General features: G+C 38.5%; 2 protein-coding genes across 3 annotated transcripts in view; one reads left to right on the top strand and one right to left on the bottom strand.

Annotated features, from left to right (window-relative positions):
* brf1b (BRF1 RNA polymerase III transcription initiation factor subunit b) overlaps nt 1-17474 on the top strand; it is a 64366-nt gene that overhangs the window by 13488 nt on the left and 33404 nt on the right. Inside the window, exons 5-12 of the mRNA XM_066676822.1 lie at nt 828-859; nt 3041-3113; nt 12266-12415; nt 14190-14283; nt 14992-15118; nt 15224-15263; nt 16149-16241; nt 16320-16622. Coding sequence (XP_066532919.1) covers nt 828-859; nt 3041-3113; nt 12266-12415; nt 14190-14283; nt 14992-15118; nt 15224-15263; nt 16149-16241; nt 16320-16622 — 912 coding nt within the window. The remainder of the gene's footprint in view (nt 1-827; nt 860-3040; nt 3114-12265; nt 12416-14189; nt 14284-14991; nt 15119-15223; nt 15264-16148; nt 16242-16319; nt 16623-17474) is intronic.
* Nucleotides 5406-9173, bottom strand: btbd6b (BTB (POZ) domain containing 6b). 2 transcript variants are annotated; one of them, XM_066676824.1, is made up of 5 exons: nt 9003-9173; nt 7388-7682; nt 7213-7303; nt 7007-7125; nt 5406-6890 (listed from the first exon to the last, which is right to left on the bottom strand). In XM_066676824.1, the coding sequence occupies exons 2-5, from the start codon at nt 7591-7593 to the stop codon at nt 5858-5860; spliced, it is 1449 nt and encodes a 482-aa protein (XP_066532921.1). In that variant the 5' UTR covers nt 7594-7682; nt 9003-9173; the 3' UTR covers nt 5406-5857. The 2 variants fall into 2 exon arrangements, with proteins under 2 accessions (XP_066532921.1, XP_066532920.1); XM_066676823.1 differs by lacking the exon at nt 9003-9173 and having other exon boundaries at nt 7388-8163.

The raw sequence follows: 17474 nt of genomic DNA, 5'->3' as shown, positions 1-17474 counted from the left end.
TTTCATGTAATTACATTCGGTGATGTGGCTTTAGAGGCATTAAGATATTTAGATACTAATTTCCTAACACCATCTCTGTGAACAATCCTCTGGAATTATGCGTTCCACATCAAACCACGCTGAATGGCTGAATCCATTAAATTGTGCAGTCATTTTTAATCACTGGAATACACCTTTAAGAAAAACTCTTTAAAGCGCATAGCTCGACTGCAGAGGCCAACCCAAGAATAAAGTGTTAGCATTAGTTTTCAGATTAACCTCTCTGTCTAACTTGTATGCTGAATTTGTTTCATGGCTGTAAGCAACATTTTCCCAAACGGATGTTTTACCCTTATCAAGATCAGTGCCATAATTAGGCCCTTAGACTGATTGCCTTCACTATCTCTTGATAAGACAGGATTAGCCTTTCCCTTTCAGTATTACTAATCTTTCCCTACTGTACTTAAAACGCATTAGTCACTATGGAGACCTGCCTTGCCACAGGTTTGAGTGAGTGTGTGCTTGTCGGGTGAGTAGTGATGGCAGACGGACGGGGTGAATCCTTTTCTTGCTGCAAGGCTCAGACTTTGCCTCAGGCCTTTGGATGTGCAAAGGTGGTTTGGAAAAGATTAATCTAAATTCCTAACTAATCCAAAGTGACAATTTACGGCATCACATTTATCGGATTTGCATTAATGTTATTAACGGGTGCAGATCTTCACTGAATATATAATGTTTCTTAAGTAGTGACACTTTCATCTCTGCTTTGTGTTGATCATTAACAATATTTGTCTCCTCCTTGGAGTAGATGTCATTTTTCTTGTTCTTCCTTAAGTCCTTACCTACAGACATGCTCCTGGACCTGAGTGATCTCTTACAGGTTGGCTTTCAGATATTTTATTTAGACCTTTTACATGGGCCAAACCATTCAAATTCTATGTGTTTAGTTGTTTCCCTGTGGGGCAACCTACAACATTTGTGTGATTTTAAGTGCCAAAAAATCATAATTCATTTTTATATGACCTAGTTTTTTGGTTACTGGATTAACCAGGCTGCTTTTATAAATGTACCTTTAGGACTGAGATATTTACATGAACTCTACTGAGAGGCTTCCTTGTACTTCAAGTCCTGCATTAATAATGCAGTCCAGGCTTAAACCGGCTTATAACTACAAACTGAATGGTTGGAGCTATACTGATGTGTAAAAAAAATGAATGATGTTACAAACATAGTGAATGTAAAGGGGCTTTTTTGCAGCTTAATTCCTTTATACAGACTGTAGGGACTGGTGCTTTGAAACCAACAGTGATTTTATTTATTTTTTTTATTACATACTACTTTATTTTATTTCAAAGAAACAGGGAAAATTGGTTATGCATTATGTGGGCTCTTTATTGAACCTGAATGAAAATTAGCATTATGCATTTGCAACTGCAACAAATTATGCATTTGTTCATGTGTGGCAGATAGTAATAATTAGATGATAAAAGTAATAAACACATGAGCTAGAAGGATATGTTTGTCAAGGATATGTATGTCAATATTAGACAACTGAGTGTGTAATTAGCAGGCCAAAAACAGCAGATTAAGGATTACTAAACATTACTACAGTATAATTGCCATCATATGGTTATTTACACTACCAGATATTCAGATAATGCTTCAAATTATTGAAATCAGAATTAATATAAACCACCTGGTTGATTCAGGTGTTCAATTACTCACATACAGTTTATATAATCTCCATAAATGACTGTGAACAGAATGAGAATGAGACACAAAGGACTCATGAGCATTAGATAACCATGCCCAATACCAAGCATGGACGGTAAAGCTCCCCGGTATTGGACTGAGGAGCAATGGCTCCATGTTATCTTCTTTGACTAAACAAAACAGTACATTAGGGTTTAATTAGTGTGCAAAATCATTGACCCCTCTGATTAAATAAATTAATTATTTAGGTTTAATTACTAAAATTTAGCATGATAATTTATGTATCACAGTTAAGGAATGGACACTACTCTTTGTGGTGTTTATGACACAGAAGTAATCATCCCAGTTGAGTACCTGATCTCACTAATGCTCTTTTTTCTTACATTGAAAGAGGACATTCTTTACAATAATAAACATTGGAAATCCTGTTGGTGTTAAGTATAATGCTTGAAAATGGGGGAGGTTATTGAAATGGTCATCTGAACAGTTGCATGTTTTATTACATTTCACAAGTCTTTCTCATCATATTTAATCCTTTTTCAGATGTTTGCATTTCTTATTAAACTGAGCCCCGCTGAGCACTAGGTTTAGGTCTCAGCTGGATCTCTCTATATAAATAAAAGCATTCAAATTAATTGAAATTGAAGGCTACACTCATTGCTAGAGATTCTGTACATATGGTTAGAGGAAGAGAATGATAAATTTAATTGACAAAGCCTGGGAACAAACTGCTATTGAAAAACCACCTGGTTGTTTGCCAGATCAGCTCTGCTGCACACTGCCTAGCCCTCTAATACTCGTGCTTCCAGGGGGAGGCATTTTATGACTACCCAGCTGGTGTTACACTTATTTTTACTCTCTCAGCTGTCTGGGGAGCATAGATCCTTGAACCCTGTCTAGTGCTGAAGGGATGTTAAGAGGGTGGGTTAGAGTCAGAGTAAAATATTCTATGAATCCTAAGCAAGTGCAGCCACACCCAGTTCTGAGAGCACCCCGCCCTGCGGCGCATGCCAGGCTAACTAGAGACCTGCTGCTGAGGTTATAACCTCTGTATATTACTGGGTTTCCCGAGTGCTTTGTACATACAGTACACTGTTGAAAGCCAAAGACAAAATGCAAAGACTGTGCATGTTTAGTTTAAAGAGTGAAATTTGGTTTTAGAGAAGTCCTGCTATACCATATGCAGCAGAAACGTAATTCATGAATTTCTAATTAGTATAGTAACAAAAAACTGAGATGCTTTATAAATCATATAAAAGTAGACTATCATGCTGCAAGATACATACTCTGTGAATTTGTTTGGGAATTTAAGATGTAAGAAGTATGTTTTTTTGTATTTTCTCCTTAGGTGAATGTTTATATCCTGGGCAAAACGTTCCTTCTGTTGGCCAGAGAGCTCTGCATTAATGCTCCTGCTGTTGGTAAAGTTATATTTCACTTATAAAAATTTAATGTTCCCCTGATTAATGGTTTTATTCAACTGCACAGAGGCCAGTTTTTTGTTTAATGGGTATGGCATAGAAAGCATAATTTTATTGAATCATTCATTCCATGCCATAGTTGGTTAAAGGATTATTTTTTTCATTCATTTGAAGTCCACTTCTGACATTTGTGTGATTATATATGAGAAATGATCACAGTTCATTTTGTTCTTGAACTTCTCTTTATACATTAGAGTTTACAAAGCTGTTTTATTGCAGTGATTTTAAGTTTATTTACATGTAACTGCCCTGTATTTTGTCTCATCCACAATCAGTGCAGGCTAGTTTTGCATTGCCACACTCTCTACGGAGTGTCTGGTACCTTTTGCCACTTAACATGGCCAATTACCACTCACTACTACAGGAATAGAGATGTACCTGACACACAAAAGGCCCAATAACAAGTCTGTGATTTTGGCATGATGTCTAGATTGAGGCCATCTTTGATTCATTTTGGACCAGTACCAGAGCCAGTACAAAATGATAAACAGAAGTGTGGATATGTGGATATGCAGATAGCCAATCAGAATTCAACTGCAAAAAATCCTGACAGTGAGGCCAGCTTAAGGTACTGAAAGTATCAGACTCTTCCTCTACTTGTGGGCAGTCTGTAGCTGAAAGGCTCAAACACTTGACATGAATGGGCAGAGCTAAACATCTGTACACAGAATAGGCAGATATACACCAATTAACCATAACATTACGACCAGCTCCTTGTTAGTACACAAATTAGCCGATCTGTTTAACAATTTTGCCTAACCATTGCTTTGGATAGTTTGTTAGTCCACTTTTACTCTGTTTTTCAATGCTCAGCACCCCCACCATTTCAATGGTCTTGACCACTGAAAAACAGGGTGAAAGAGGGCATACAAAAGTATGTTGAGCAACACATGAACTAAATGTTGGCTAACAAACTATCCAGAGCAACAGACTGGCTGTTTTTTTTAATTGTAGAACTACAACATTTTCCTTTATGGTCTGTGGATCTGAGAGAATAGAGAGTTAGTGTAGAAACAAATAGGCAACCATAATGTTATTACTGATCAGTGTATGTAAAGGTGTTGTTGTGTGTATATATATATTATACATCACAAAAACAACTGGCTGGTTTGCAGTTTTGTTTTTATATATGGACTGTATAAACCAGTTAATTTCAGATTTTGTAGCAGTGTTTACATACAACATGAATCCTTTTTTGTTTTTAAATTAAATGGGTTTTCCATTAGGGATATTTCAGTATAACAGTATGTCAGTCAGCTGATATAAATTTCTGACTTAATATGGAAAACTATCTTTGTTCTTATCCAAAATGTGACTTCCATTGAAACACAGCAGACATTGAGTGTTATGGGCTTAAACGTAGAAACTGAGGGCTTACATGGCACTGATATTTGTATAACCATATACTATGCAGAACCATATTTTAGGTTATGACTGAAGAGGATCTACCCATTTTTTAAAAGAAAAGTACACCTTTTCGCTGCAATCTTGTTTGAAGTACATAGGGGGCACTGCTTCATATCTAAAATCCATTCAATGCCTTAAGTGCCAGCTTGTTTCTTTTTGCAGTGAGAATAAATCTTGTCTTTTGTTAGTAGGACTAGCTAAATTTTATCCAAGCAACTTGGATGATGAGGGAAGATCTCAATATTAATGCACTTATTGTGATCCCAGCAAACAGACTGATTAGCAGCTTTCCATGTGTTGTAATTTCATATTCAGCTGCTTCTCTGTCAAAAATCTGCCATTTTACCAACTTGCATCTGCTCTGCGTTCACTAAACCCTCAATTAGAATGCAACCAGCATTGCAGCAGATTCTTTGGGATGTATTCAAACAATCTCCCCATTCAATTTCTCCCCACAGTCTGCCAGCGAAAGTGGTTCCTTTATATGAGCTATGAAGATATTTTATCCATACATAACAGCCATTGTCTCACTGGTTGATGGAATTTCTTTTTCAATTCATCACAATTTCATGGACAATAGAGTTAGAGTCCAGATAAACATCTTAACCCTAACAATATTGAATACAAATATGCCAATATGTGTCTAAGCATCCAGTGGGATTTTGTGTTGGAAAACCTGGCGTTTTTGTTATTCCAATTATTAGAGTACATTTCGTTGTTCATTCACTGTCTGTAATCACTTACCCAGTTCAAGGTTGTGGTAGGGTATATTTTGCCAAAAGCAAAGCAATAACAGAGGGCGACAACTTTGCAGTTTGAGTCACAAAAACTTTTATGATCTGCAGTTTAGTAAGCTGCACACTAATACAAGACATTTCATTTGTCAGTCAGCATCAAGCTGTAAACAAATTAGCCTCAGGTTATGTACAAAACACAACACACTAGTGGTAAGCCACCAGGAGTGCAATACATCTATTTCTTTGTTTATATATATTTATATAATATAGATCTGCATGCCGCAGCATCAATAATTAAATCAAATATATTTCTTTTTTTTTTTTTTTTTCAATAAATAAAGCAGAGGAGCATTCCTTTACTCATACTTTGTCAAAGAACAGTTTGATTTACCATAAACAGGCTTTGCCATTCAATTGTCCTCCACTGCTACATTGAAAAGAAGGCAAGAGCCTCTTAGGACCCTGTACTTTTCCCATGTGTTCATTGCATCCAATTCTTGTTGGGCGGAATGCACTTCAGTATGGCTGGCCTTACACTTTTCATGCGTAAAAGACCAGCTCTGGGATCTGACCCCCCTGAACACCAGTGCCATTTGTACTGTCTGAAGAGCACTGAAACTGAAAGGTCACCTTCCCACACTGCACTTCTGTCATTCCTTCTTGCCCAAAGTAGCTGAGCTCATTCCCATCCAACACAGCACTGACTGTATAGAACGCATCCTGTTCCACCTGAACTGGGTGCTCAAACCATACAGAGAAGGTGCTGCTTGAACCGTCCGAGATGAACTTAGTAAGATTCTGGGCCAAAATGACTCCCTGCCGCTTGAGTTCAATCTTGACGCTGTACTCTGCCTTTCCACCACTAGAACCATACAGGCCCAAACCGGCTATGAAGATCCGCTTGTCTACAGCAAACTGGATGCTGTCACAACGTCCACGGTAGCGCCACTGGTTGCTGCGATAAGCAGAGGATTGGAAGCGGTGGCAACGCTGTGGTGTTAGCCCCTTCCTCTTTGTGAGTGGGAAGTCCAGTTTGGGCTTATTGGCTGCTGTATACCACAGAAAAATATCATGAGTCTCTTCCAGTGTCAGCACATCTGACTGCGCTGCTCCATCTGCAAACTCCTGCAATGTCATGGTTGGAATGCGCACCAGGTAGAGGGCCTTGCCCAGCACTGCCCTTTTGTTGCGAGCCGTTGGCCCCAGTCCTTGTCTTTTGCATTCAGCCACAGCCCAGTCCAGGACAGCCTGGAAGACTATGGCCTCTCTGGTGTTCAGAGTCTCTCTCTTCAGGATTATCTCCAGCGTCTGCAGGTCAATTTCACAGAAGCCTTCAGAGCGGAGAGCCAGCTCAGCCTGAGCATCAATAACTTCCCAGCAACGCTGGGTGAGCTCAGGCTCTTCAAAAAGCCGGCTCTGGGACAGCAGCACACAAGCATTCTTGGCCTCCAGACTTGTCTCCAAAAAGGTGACACAAGCCTTGGCCAGAGCAGGCACTATATATTTCTTGGCGGCATACAGAGTGGCCAGCACTGTGTCTGCCTCCAGTTCAATCTCATCACTGTACAGGTATCTGGAAGGAAAATGTGAGGAAATAGAACTTATAAATAAATCAGCTTATAAAATGGTACTACAGAAATAACTGAGGAATTAATTATGTGAATAAAATTATATAAATAGAAAGCTTACTTCAATAGGATTAAAAAAGCAGCGGGCTCCACATCAGGAATATGAATCTCTGATTCGCCTTCAGCAAGATCCCCATAAAACATGGCACCAAACACAGAGCTCCCCACCGCCAATACATACTGAAAAAAACAAATGGAAAATTACTGAAATCTCCTGGACAGCAACTAACCACATTTCACTCAATGTTTATATTACATTGTGTTTACCTTGTGTGCTGGAACTTTTTGGGACTCGCCAGGGGGACCCACAATAAAATGAACATCAGCCATGAGTTCGTTATTGAACATCAAAGCATTCCTGCAAGGGCATTAAAATATGTCCATAAACACAGTCTAGACCCTGACATTTTAAAACAGAACTGTTAAATGTGCCTTTCTTTACCTTTCTCGCAGTGTTGGGTGAGTGGCCTGCCAAGTGGCAGTCTCAACGTTGTTATTGTTGATGTTCTGCTGAGTGGTAGTGGATGTTGGGGTGGTCACTGTTTGGGTCACCTGAACGATAGTCTTTTTGCTGGCAGCAGTTACCGCTGGAGCATTGCTGTTTGGCAGATTTGTGTTTATGCTAGCAGGGTACAGTTCTGCAGCCATCTTCTTCTTCAAGGACAAAGTCACGATCTCATAGCATGCTGGCAGCTTGCCGGGCGCTTTCCCACTCTTTCTAGTCCTCTTTAGGGTCTCTGGAAGCAGAAGGAAAAACGTCAGAAACTTCATGATCCGGCCATACAGGCAGTCTGGAGTTGTTGGCATCAGCAAATAAATCCACCAGTCAGTGCAGCCGATTGGAAGGCAGGTGTACAGACAAATGACTTGGGGTTAATTCTAAACGACAACGTCCCGTCTTTTCACATGGGAAGCAGTCTACGCGAGCCCATACCCCATAGCGCTGCTCTCTATAGAAGCAGCAAAAACGGGGGAACACAAACGTATCCGTCTTGCGGAATTATTCCAAAGCCAATACTTTTTTCTCTTTCTCATCGCATCCTCGATCGCGGAGAAAACATCCCCTATGGAGCTCAAATTCCAAATCTCGTGCGGTGAAATCTCTAAAGCCCTTCTCTCATATAACCAGAAGAAAAGCACGTAAAAAGTCAACCGCTGAAACTGGAGAAAGCGCTACACTGTTGCCATTATAAATGAGTTTAGCTCCTCGTCCCTGAACGGATCCTCTCAAGCGCTCCTTCTGTATTGTAAAGGCTCGTTTTGTGTGGCTAAAGCAAACGCCCAGCCTCGCGTCAGCCAATCAGATTCACGTACGCACTGTACGTCAAAAGACCGGATGCTCCGCCCATGATCCAAACGCCCGCCCACTCTCGCCATAATATCCCCGTTCAGCCAGAGCAGCAGATTTAACCCTTGCGGCGGTGTTGACAATATACGTTCACGTCAGCATTTACACAGAAATGCCTTAAAAACTACACTTCGCTCATTATCGCTGGACAAGCGCACAAACAAACAAAACAGTTCCAGTGAATGCATGCTGTTGAGACATAAAAAAATTGTTGTTTGTCATTTTTGCCGTGTTACCCAGACCATTTCGCGAAGTTACTTTCAAACTGACCGTTGAAAGCTCATTCAACAATACAACACCACAGAGACCTCGAGACCCTTTATTAAGAACATATAGTAGTTTACCTACATATAAGACCGTTTAATCTGTCAACACTGCCTCTATATATTAATGTTTTTATTATAAACAATTCAACGAAGTGCAGCAGCTTTTCACTAACGTTAGTAACCAAAACATTTTCAGCTCTGCGAGCACATAACCTGAATTCGTAAAGTCGTTTTATTAAACATTCACCACTATCTACCTTTTAAAACGCAAACCGTTCCGTTGTAAAAAGAGATAAAGTAGAAACACTACGGTTAAGATAAGCCCTCCACATAGAGAGAGTTCTTCGCCTCTAAATCGACAGTAGTCTGGATAAAAGCAGTATTCTGCACAAAAAAAACAGCCGGTGAGAAAGTACTGCTGTATACAATTTGTTATTCTTTACCTTTTGGGGGACAAAGAGGCCCAGGTGCCGGAAAAAACACATTCAGGTTAGGTCTGTGGACGCTTTCTCGCAGTCAGGAGCCATGTTAAATCCGCGGAGCTGCTCTGGGAGGAGGGGGTTGGGCTTTACGTCCTGCTTCCAGATCGCTTTCCCGGCTTTCCAACAGAGGGCCCCGCCGTTACAAAATGGATCATTTGGAGGGGTTTATCAACGGATGGCCTGGGTTAAGAGGCTTAAAACAACACACAAACCTAGACAACCGCATTTTGCCAGCCAACACACCTTTTCATCAACTACAGCATTCAGTAAATTTTACACTGTTACACTTGTCTTGACCCAATTCCCTGTGTAGAGTCTGATTATTCTAAACTACAGCCAAGTGCAATGGAGCAGTCTTTTAATCCTTATTTAATTAAAGTAGCATAAAAAAAAACAGTTATTTCTCTCTTTCATCTAAATGCTGAATGAAAATTTAATTTATTAAGGCACATGTAAGGGTGGAAGTATACTGACAGTTATTGTATATATACTGTTAAATTTACAAGTAAAAGCATTAATAAAAATGATTCCTGTTATATTGACTATAGTCAAAACTAGAGAAAAACACTGAAATTGCTCAGCTTGTGTGTACACTATACATGTTTTTTTTATTTTTTTATCTAGATTGTCTATACATGCTTTAACTTTCATCAGTACATTATTTGAACTGTTTCTATTAGGCTTTATGTATTATTTGAATTAGCCATCAGACAAAGTGCAATAAAATAGCATTACTTATTGACCTCTTTGCAGAAGTTTACCTTTTTAGTTAACATTAGGGCTGCTAGCTTCTTGTGTGTGCTTCCTCAGAGTTGTGTGACAGGACACCTCTACGTTAAACTTGATGCCTCTGAATATTATCACCTCAGGACTGAACTATATTGACTGTGAACTCCGGTGCTTTTATTGGCTTTTCAGAACTGAATCTTTTCTAGAAGTCAGAAGTCACATGCACCCGGAAGACATTCTAAACTCTATGTATTAAAAGCCAAATATGGAACTTTACAGCTAACCGGAATTTATGTCCCAGAACAAAGTATAATCTCAATTAAAAAATACATTATAAAATCAGGGACAAAAGGGAAGAAATTAAAGCATCGTTATATTGGTAAGAGTTGATAATGTGATGGAAATGTTGGGAGCCTCTGATCTAAGAAAATTTTCATGTTGTGTACATTCTGTCTGTTGATGGGTGGGATCTTGTGTTATCAATTTTTTCAGATCAGTTATGCTCTTGCTGGAGGGGTTATAGTAACATTCAGATATTTTAAATCATGCCATGTTTATGAAATTTTGTATACAAGAATAACTTTATCTAGACCTATGAGGACAAATTTGGCGTTGACTGGAAGACTGTATTAAGACACAATTGGTAATGTGCTTTATTCAACTGTGGTTATATTATGTAAGTTCTCCCCGGGTTCTGCTGTAAATAAATGTAAATAATGCAAACTAGAAAGTAGTTTTAAATGTTATAATTCAGAATTTCAAGAATTGTGAGAACAAAAATTAAGAAGTTTAAATGCAATTCCATTCTGTAATAATATATTTAGTCAGGTTGTGAAATATAACAAATTCTGGATAGTAATGTTATTCTACATTTAGTCATGATGATATACAGCTGCCTATTATATATTTTAAAACCTGTGAAGCTGTAGAGTACTTGTATAATTTGATGCAGCAAAATCAATTTTATATTATTGAATACAGCTATTGTTAGCTTTGGAGCAGCAGCATTTACTCAATTTTTTGTGGTTTATATGATATATTGCCAGAATTTATTAACCTCCAATATCTATTTAACATCTATAGTGGGCTTTTGTGGAGTTGTTGCTAAGGCATGAGATAAGGCATGAAGCTTCAGGGATTCCCTTTCAGCAAACTTAGCACTAAATCCCCACCAAGATTCATGTATTTTTCCCTCTGTGGTAGTGTTGTGGCTTTCTGTTCCACTGAAACTTCCCACTATTCTGATTGTTAGAGACCCTCCTGTCTGCTTGCATTCATTCATCACCTTTTTTAATCAGTGTTCGACAGCCACACACTCTCACAAATCACACTAGCCCAATAGCCTGGGTGAAATAGTGGCTTCCAGATCAATTTCTATTTTAGTGTAGTACAGAACGTCTCAGAGAATTGTCACATGTGTAAATTAAATTTTCCTGAAATGACTGCTTCCTGTTTCCCAGATGGCATAGAAAGATCAGCTCCTCCACTGTTGCACTTCAGTGCAATAATACGATAATTTAGTATAAAATTGCCTATATGAGTGAGGAAAAGGCAAGTGACAGAAGAGGTCTTTGGGGATTTGAGTGTCCCTCAAGCACTGGTGGAGTCCATGCAGCATTTCCTCATATAGGATTGTGGCAGACTGCTTCTGCGAGCTGAACTCATTTTCCTGTTATTAGGACATCAGTGATGTGTACTTTAGTGGGGCAGCGGAATGAGTTTACCCAAGGACTTTGAAGTAGGTGGAAAAGAGGGATATTTGCTCCCGCAGAGTGACTCTAAGCCAGTTTGAGGTTTCCCTATAGGGAAGCCATGCTCCAGATTCACCCTAATGTCAAGGAGAACCTTACAGAAGTATCGTCCATTTAAACCCTGCAGTAAGATGCCAATGAAGTGGTTCGTCTGTGTTAAGCCTGTTTATTCAAAACACTAGCAATAACACTAAGTTATTTCTAGTTTTACTGAACTTTTACTTTACCAACCTGCTTCAATTAAACTTACAGCCAAGCTTTGTTGAATAAAAAACTTTTTTAGCAGAATGCAGGCTGCAATAGGTTAATGTTTATAAGGCAGCAATCATTCATTGTAAGTAACCACTTATCCAGTTCAGGGTCGCAATGTGTCTGGGACCTACACGGAACCAGCAAGCGCCAGTAATTTGGAGGGTGACACACACTCACACATAGGGAAATCTATTTTTAGTTTTTCATTGTTGTTGTTCTGGCTTGATCCTTTTGGGGAGGGATTTTAGGTATGTATTGGGGGGATTTTGTTCTTGGTGTGTGTGACAGCTGATGTGGAAAATATTCAACATCAGGGAAACTTCAGTTTATCATCTCGTATCCAACCCAAATATAGCTTGAACAATAGTCCTTGTTCCCTATATATATATATATATATATATATATATTTTTTTTTTTTTTTTTTTTTGAAAGGAAACTTTTTAGAAGACAACAAATGAAGCATCAGTCCTCATGGTGTTTCCTTCTTCTCAGATCCATGTCTGTATATACCACGATTTGCCCACATGCTGGAGTTTGGAGAAAAGACTCATGAAGTCTCCATGACTGCCCTGAGGTTACTGCAGAGGATGAAGAGGGATTGGATGCACACAGGAAGACGTCCGTCAGGACTATGTGGTGCAGGTACCTAATTTTTCCAGTTGGGCCAATATAAAACATGAAAATTAAGGCATTGTGGACATATTTAAATAAGTAAAAGTTCTTAACAAGTTGTAATATCTCCACTATAAATAGAAAAAGGGTTTATAACATATTTTAAATAACAAGACTTACAGTTCTTTGTATCTGTCAAATAAAATAATGAAAAATATTAGATTACTTTAATATTTGTAGTATAGGTCCATCTTACTAACCCTGCAGGGTCCATATGCTGGTTGTTTTTATATAAAAGGGTGTCAATTAAAGTTAATAAAATTAATCATAACAATATTCTTTGATCAATTATGATTAATCACAAGTTAAAATGCTAGTATTCCCTTGTTAAATGTGTAGATTTGTATATTAGAGGACGTTGTTTTTATTTTATTCTAATATATAATAAAAGAGTGTTTTTATGATATTTGAAATAGATTCTCTCAATTTGTTGAGTAAATGTTTCAGGGAGAGAATTAACATCAAACACAAAGCTTTAATTAAGAAAATTGCAGTGTGCAGCTCACGGCTCAGACCACAAAACGTGAAAAATAGGCACGTGTCAAACTTCTTGCAGCAGCTGTTTGCGTGCCCAGTGTGTGTATGAATGTATGAGAGGGAGAGAGAATTTTTATTACATTTAATCCATATTTCAGCATATAAATAATGTATAATACAATTATGGGAGAATGTTGTGGCCAAACTTGGTAAAAATCATTCATTTTTCGATATCACATTATTGTAACGTTAACATTGACAGCACTTTTTTATATATATATATATATATATCGCCCAGAGGAAGCTCTGTCTGAATATTCCATTGTGTGACTGCAAGATGATATAGTGTGTCATGACATGTTATTAGGGTTCACTCCCGAAAGCTTTCACCAAACTGTGGAGCTAACTCTTACTAGACTTAAAGTTTGATATGGAAAGTGGAACAGAGTTGCAGCGTTGCATAACAGGCCTGAGCTCAGAGAGTTGCACATTCAGTGTTGCTGCTCAGACCTCTCTACGTCTGAAGCCCAGCATTTAAGCCCCCATACTCTACCGTCAGCAAGATGCCCTCACTTTAAAATAGCATGCAAACTTTCTCAATCATCTCTCTCTGTTTCTATGTGCCTGCCTTTATCTCTCTCTCTCTCTCCCTCTCTCTCTCTCTCTCTCTCTCTCTCTCTCTCTCTCTCTCTCTTTCTTTCTCCTATATTCGCTCTGCTGCTGCAATATCTAAATAATTAATAATTGATCATTAATCATTTACAGTATTCAGAGAAGGTGACAAGTTTAGATTCAGTTTCTCAACATTGTAGTTGATCATTTTAAGCAAATAGTTATAACAAAGAAAGAAAAGAGGTGGTTGTTCAAATTCACTAAGGAATCTGGCCTGGTTCCATGAGGTGGGCAACATGTATCTAAACCTTTATTGATTGTGCTCAGCTTTTTGTGTTGTTGTGGTGCTGCATAAATATATTGGAGGCAATTGTGTGGACTGAGCTATAACGCTGGCAGTGTAACCGAGAAAGCTTGTGGAGGCTTGTCTTTGTGTCATGTACTGTAGAGGTGTATAGCACTTGGTAAACATTATTATAGCTCAACTGTATGTGCCAGTTCTATAAGCAGTGTTTTCCAAATGCTTCTGATACTTTATCTATGTGTCATGTAAAGGGGTAGCAGTGCTCACAAAATGTTTTTCCAATAAATAAAATAAATAAATACCTGTTGAGTAATTATCAAGCAGAAAATGGATCACATCTCAATTTTGCAGCTCTTTTAGTGGCAGCCCGCATGCATGAGTTCCGCCGCACTGTGAAGGAAGTAATTCGTGTAGTGAAGGTGTGTGAGGCCACTTTAAGGAAAAGGTAAGTCGTTGAACATTTTGGATGTGTGTATGATTTGATTTGACTTCTCTTGGCTTCATTTTCTTTTATGTATAGAAGAAGTCAGATATGGATTTCCCGACTCCATTTCATGTTTACCTTTTTTATCAATTGCAAACATGCACTATGTTCTCAAGAAGAATATTTGTCATTGTCTCCAGCCTTGCAAAGAAACCATGAATAGAGAGTCATGAATTAAACATCATTTTATACCCCACACACATTGGCATACAGTACTGTGCAAATGTCAGAGACCACAGTTTATTTATGAGACAGTTGGCTCTTTGTCAAATATACGTTGTATGAATACAGTGTGGGCCATTTATATGGATACACCTTAATAAAATGGGAATGGTTGGTGATATTAACTTCCTGTTTGTGGCACATTAGTATATGGGAGGGGGAAAACTTTTCAAGATGTGTTGTGACCATGGTGGCCATTTTGAAGTCGGCCATTTTGGATCCAACCTTTGTTTTTTCAATGGGAAGAGGGTCATGTGACACATCAAACGTATTGGAAATTTCACAAGACAAACAATGGTGTGTTGGTTTTAACACAACTTTATTCTTTCATGAGTTATTTACAAGTTTCTGACCACTTATAACGTGTTCAAAGTGCTGCCCATTGTGTTGGATTGTCCAGACAGTGTTGGTCAGATTGTTCATCACACTGAACTAACTTTTCCTTAGGCTGACAGAATTTGAGGATACACCTACTAGTCATCTAACTATTGATGAGTTCATGCGAGTAGATCTGGAGGAAGAGTGTGACCCACCTTCTTTTGTTGCTGGTCAAAAGAAGATAAAAATGCAGCAGGTTGGTTCTTATAAATAATCATGACATTGCCATGACATCTTGGGAAGTTTTGGTCTTCAATTACTCAGCCATTCTTTTAACAGAAAATTCACTTATTTATTTCAGCTGGAAAAAGAGCTGGCCAAGAAGCTTGATGAATATCAAGGTTAGTTGATGTGACAGAAATAAGATTTTGATATAAGTGTCTGAAATTGTACTTCATCTGTTCAGCCTGTAAAGGCATTATCAATGTCTGTCAATTGCATTTTTGTGGCTGAAAAAAAAGCATTTTGATAATTTAATCAATTTTATCTTGATCACACGGTGTTGTGCTCATATGATGAAAATGCAGGGCATCTGTTCAACATGTGGTTTATAGAAATCTCCGTGCATGTTTCACAATTTGCCTCATGCATGCAGAACATTGCCTAAAGGGGGAATTCCACTGTAAAAGAACATTAAATCTGTTTTTCATGTCTTCTAACACATTTCATGCAATACATTTCTGACATAATTCCTGCTGCCAGCGATGCTTTTGCTGTATTTATATCAGAACCTCAACCCTCTTACATCACATGGAGACATTGCTTGGTTGTTGTGAAAAGAATGGGAGTACTGATTTCACACATTTTCTAAAGTTGTTTTTATAAACTTCCATTTCTAAACAATAAGTATGTGTATACGATTGTCAAATTATTCGTTATTTGGTAGCCAGTCTTTATGGGTACAAACAGATGTTTTTGGAATTTCCAAGTCTCAGGATTTTTTTATAGTTGGGTGGATATTTGAGGATCTCTAACAAATATATCCAGAATACCATACTCTTCATAATCATATCTCAAAAAACGTGTGTGCATGTAATATTTTTCATCATCACATCTTCATATTGACATGAGAAGCTATGTGGTATTCTAGTGTAATTCCCCTTTAAAATGAGAACTGCTTTGTCATTATAGTGTTCATTCCATGACTGAAAGGATGCAGGTTGATTGAGGCAGTGTTTAAATGAGTGTCTTGAATGAGTAGCAATGTGTTTACTCTGTCTTTGCAGGTGAAATCAGTTCTTATCGGGATGAGATTGAGACAGAGCTGGAGAACAGCAGGCCCAAGCTGAAAGGGATTTATGCTGCCTACACCAGAGAAGGTACCGTACCCCAGAAAATAAGCAAGTGTGCAGGCGTAGTTGTGCAATTGAAGAGTACTAATAGTGTCTCTCCCTTAGACACCAATGATGATAGTCCCTCTCTGGCCTCTGAGCTTGCTGGAGATGAAGATCTGGAGGATGAAGAGATGGAAGCCGCAGCTCAACACCTTAATCAAGATTTTATCAACCAAATGATTCCTGAAATGGAGCAGGATATTCTGGGTGGGACAGAGGCACAGGATCAGGGTAAAGAACCAGCCGAGCCCTCCAGCAGGTCTACACATATGCCCATCACTGCTCTGCTTGGACCCCTGCCCAGTGCTGCTAGCTTGGGCCTCACAGATTCCATCCATCACTGCATAACAGAGGACAGGGAAACCGGTGAGTGGAAAAAACTGGTCAGAACATGCCTTACCTTAGCAGTAACAGTGTCCACTGAGAAATACATCTACAGGCTCTGTTTTTGTCAAACCAAATGTTTTGTAAGAATGTATCAGCAGTATTGACTACAGACTGCACTGTATGGTCAAACACCTTTTGACTAAATGGTGAAACATATCTCTGAGAATTTAATTAACATTCCACCACAAGAGTTTTAGTGAGATCAGGTGCTGATGTTGGAGAATTACTTGTGAATCACAAAAAAAAAATAAAAATTTCAAAGTATTGGAAGATGCTCCATTACTACAGAGAAAGATTTCACCAGCTCCACAACACAATGCTGAAAAGATTATACCACCTTTTGCACTGAGTATAGCACTGAGTATAGTGACCATTGACTCCAAAGCATCCTATTTTATTTCATGATTTTCAGTTGAAATCATACAAGGTGTGCTCACAACTAGATGTCTGCGTTTGCCTCCGTTTATTGTTGGAATACTTAATACTTTTTACCATTGTGTGAAACTAGAATAGTTTGCTTTGGCACAAGTGCCTTGATATGTAAACATGTGTTATTTTTGTAATGTTTTTGGGTTTTTCAGATAATACTTTTGACTAAAGCCTGTGAGTCCTAATGGGGCTGATTTGATTCTAAAGAAAACACAGCTCCGCCCGTTGTCAGGAAATTGTGTTTTGCCATAATGAACTGTACACACAACAGAAATCCCTGGGACCATCACAGATCCTTTGCCTGCGTTAATTAATGGGACGTAGTGTCTCTCTTTAGTATTATAAACTGTAGCCTGCAGTTTGTATTTTCCTGAAATTGAAAGAGTAAGGCGTGGGTTTGGG

This window comes from Hoplias malabaricus, chromosome 7 (genome assembly GCF_029633855.1).
Source record: "Hoplias malabaricus isolate fHopMal1 chromosome 7, fHopMal1.hap1, whole genome shotgun sequence".
NCBI lineage: Eukaryota > Metazoa > Chordata > Actinopteri > Characiformes > Erythrinidae > Hoplias > Hoplias malabaricus.
Note: the sequence above shows the minus strand (reverse complement) of the source record. Positions and strands in the feature narration are given on the sequence as shown.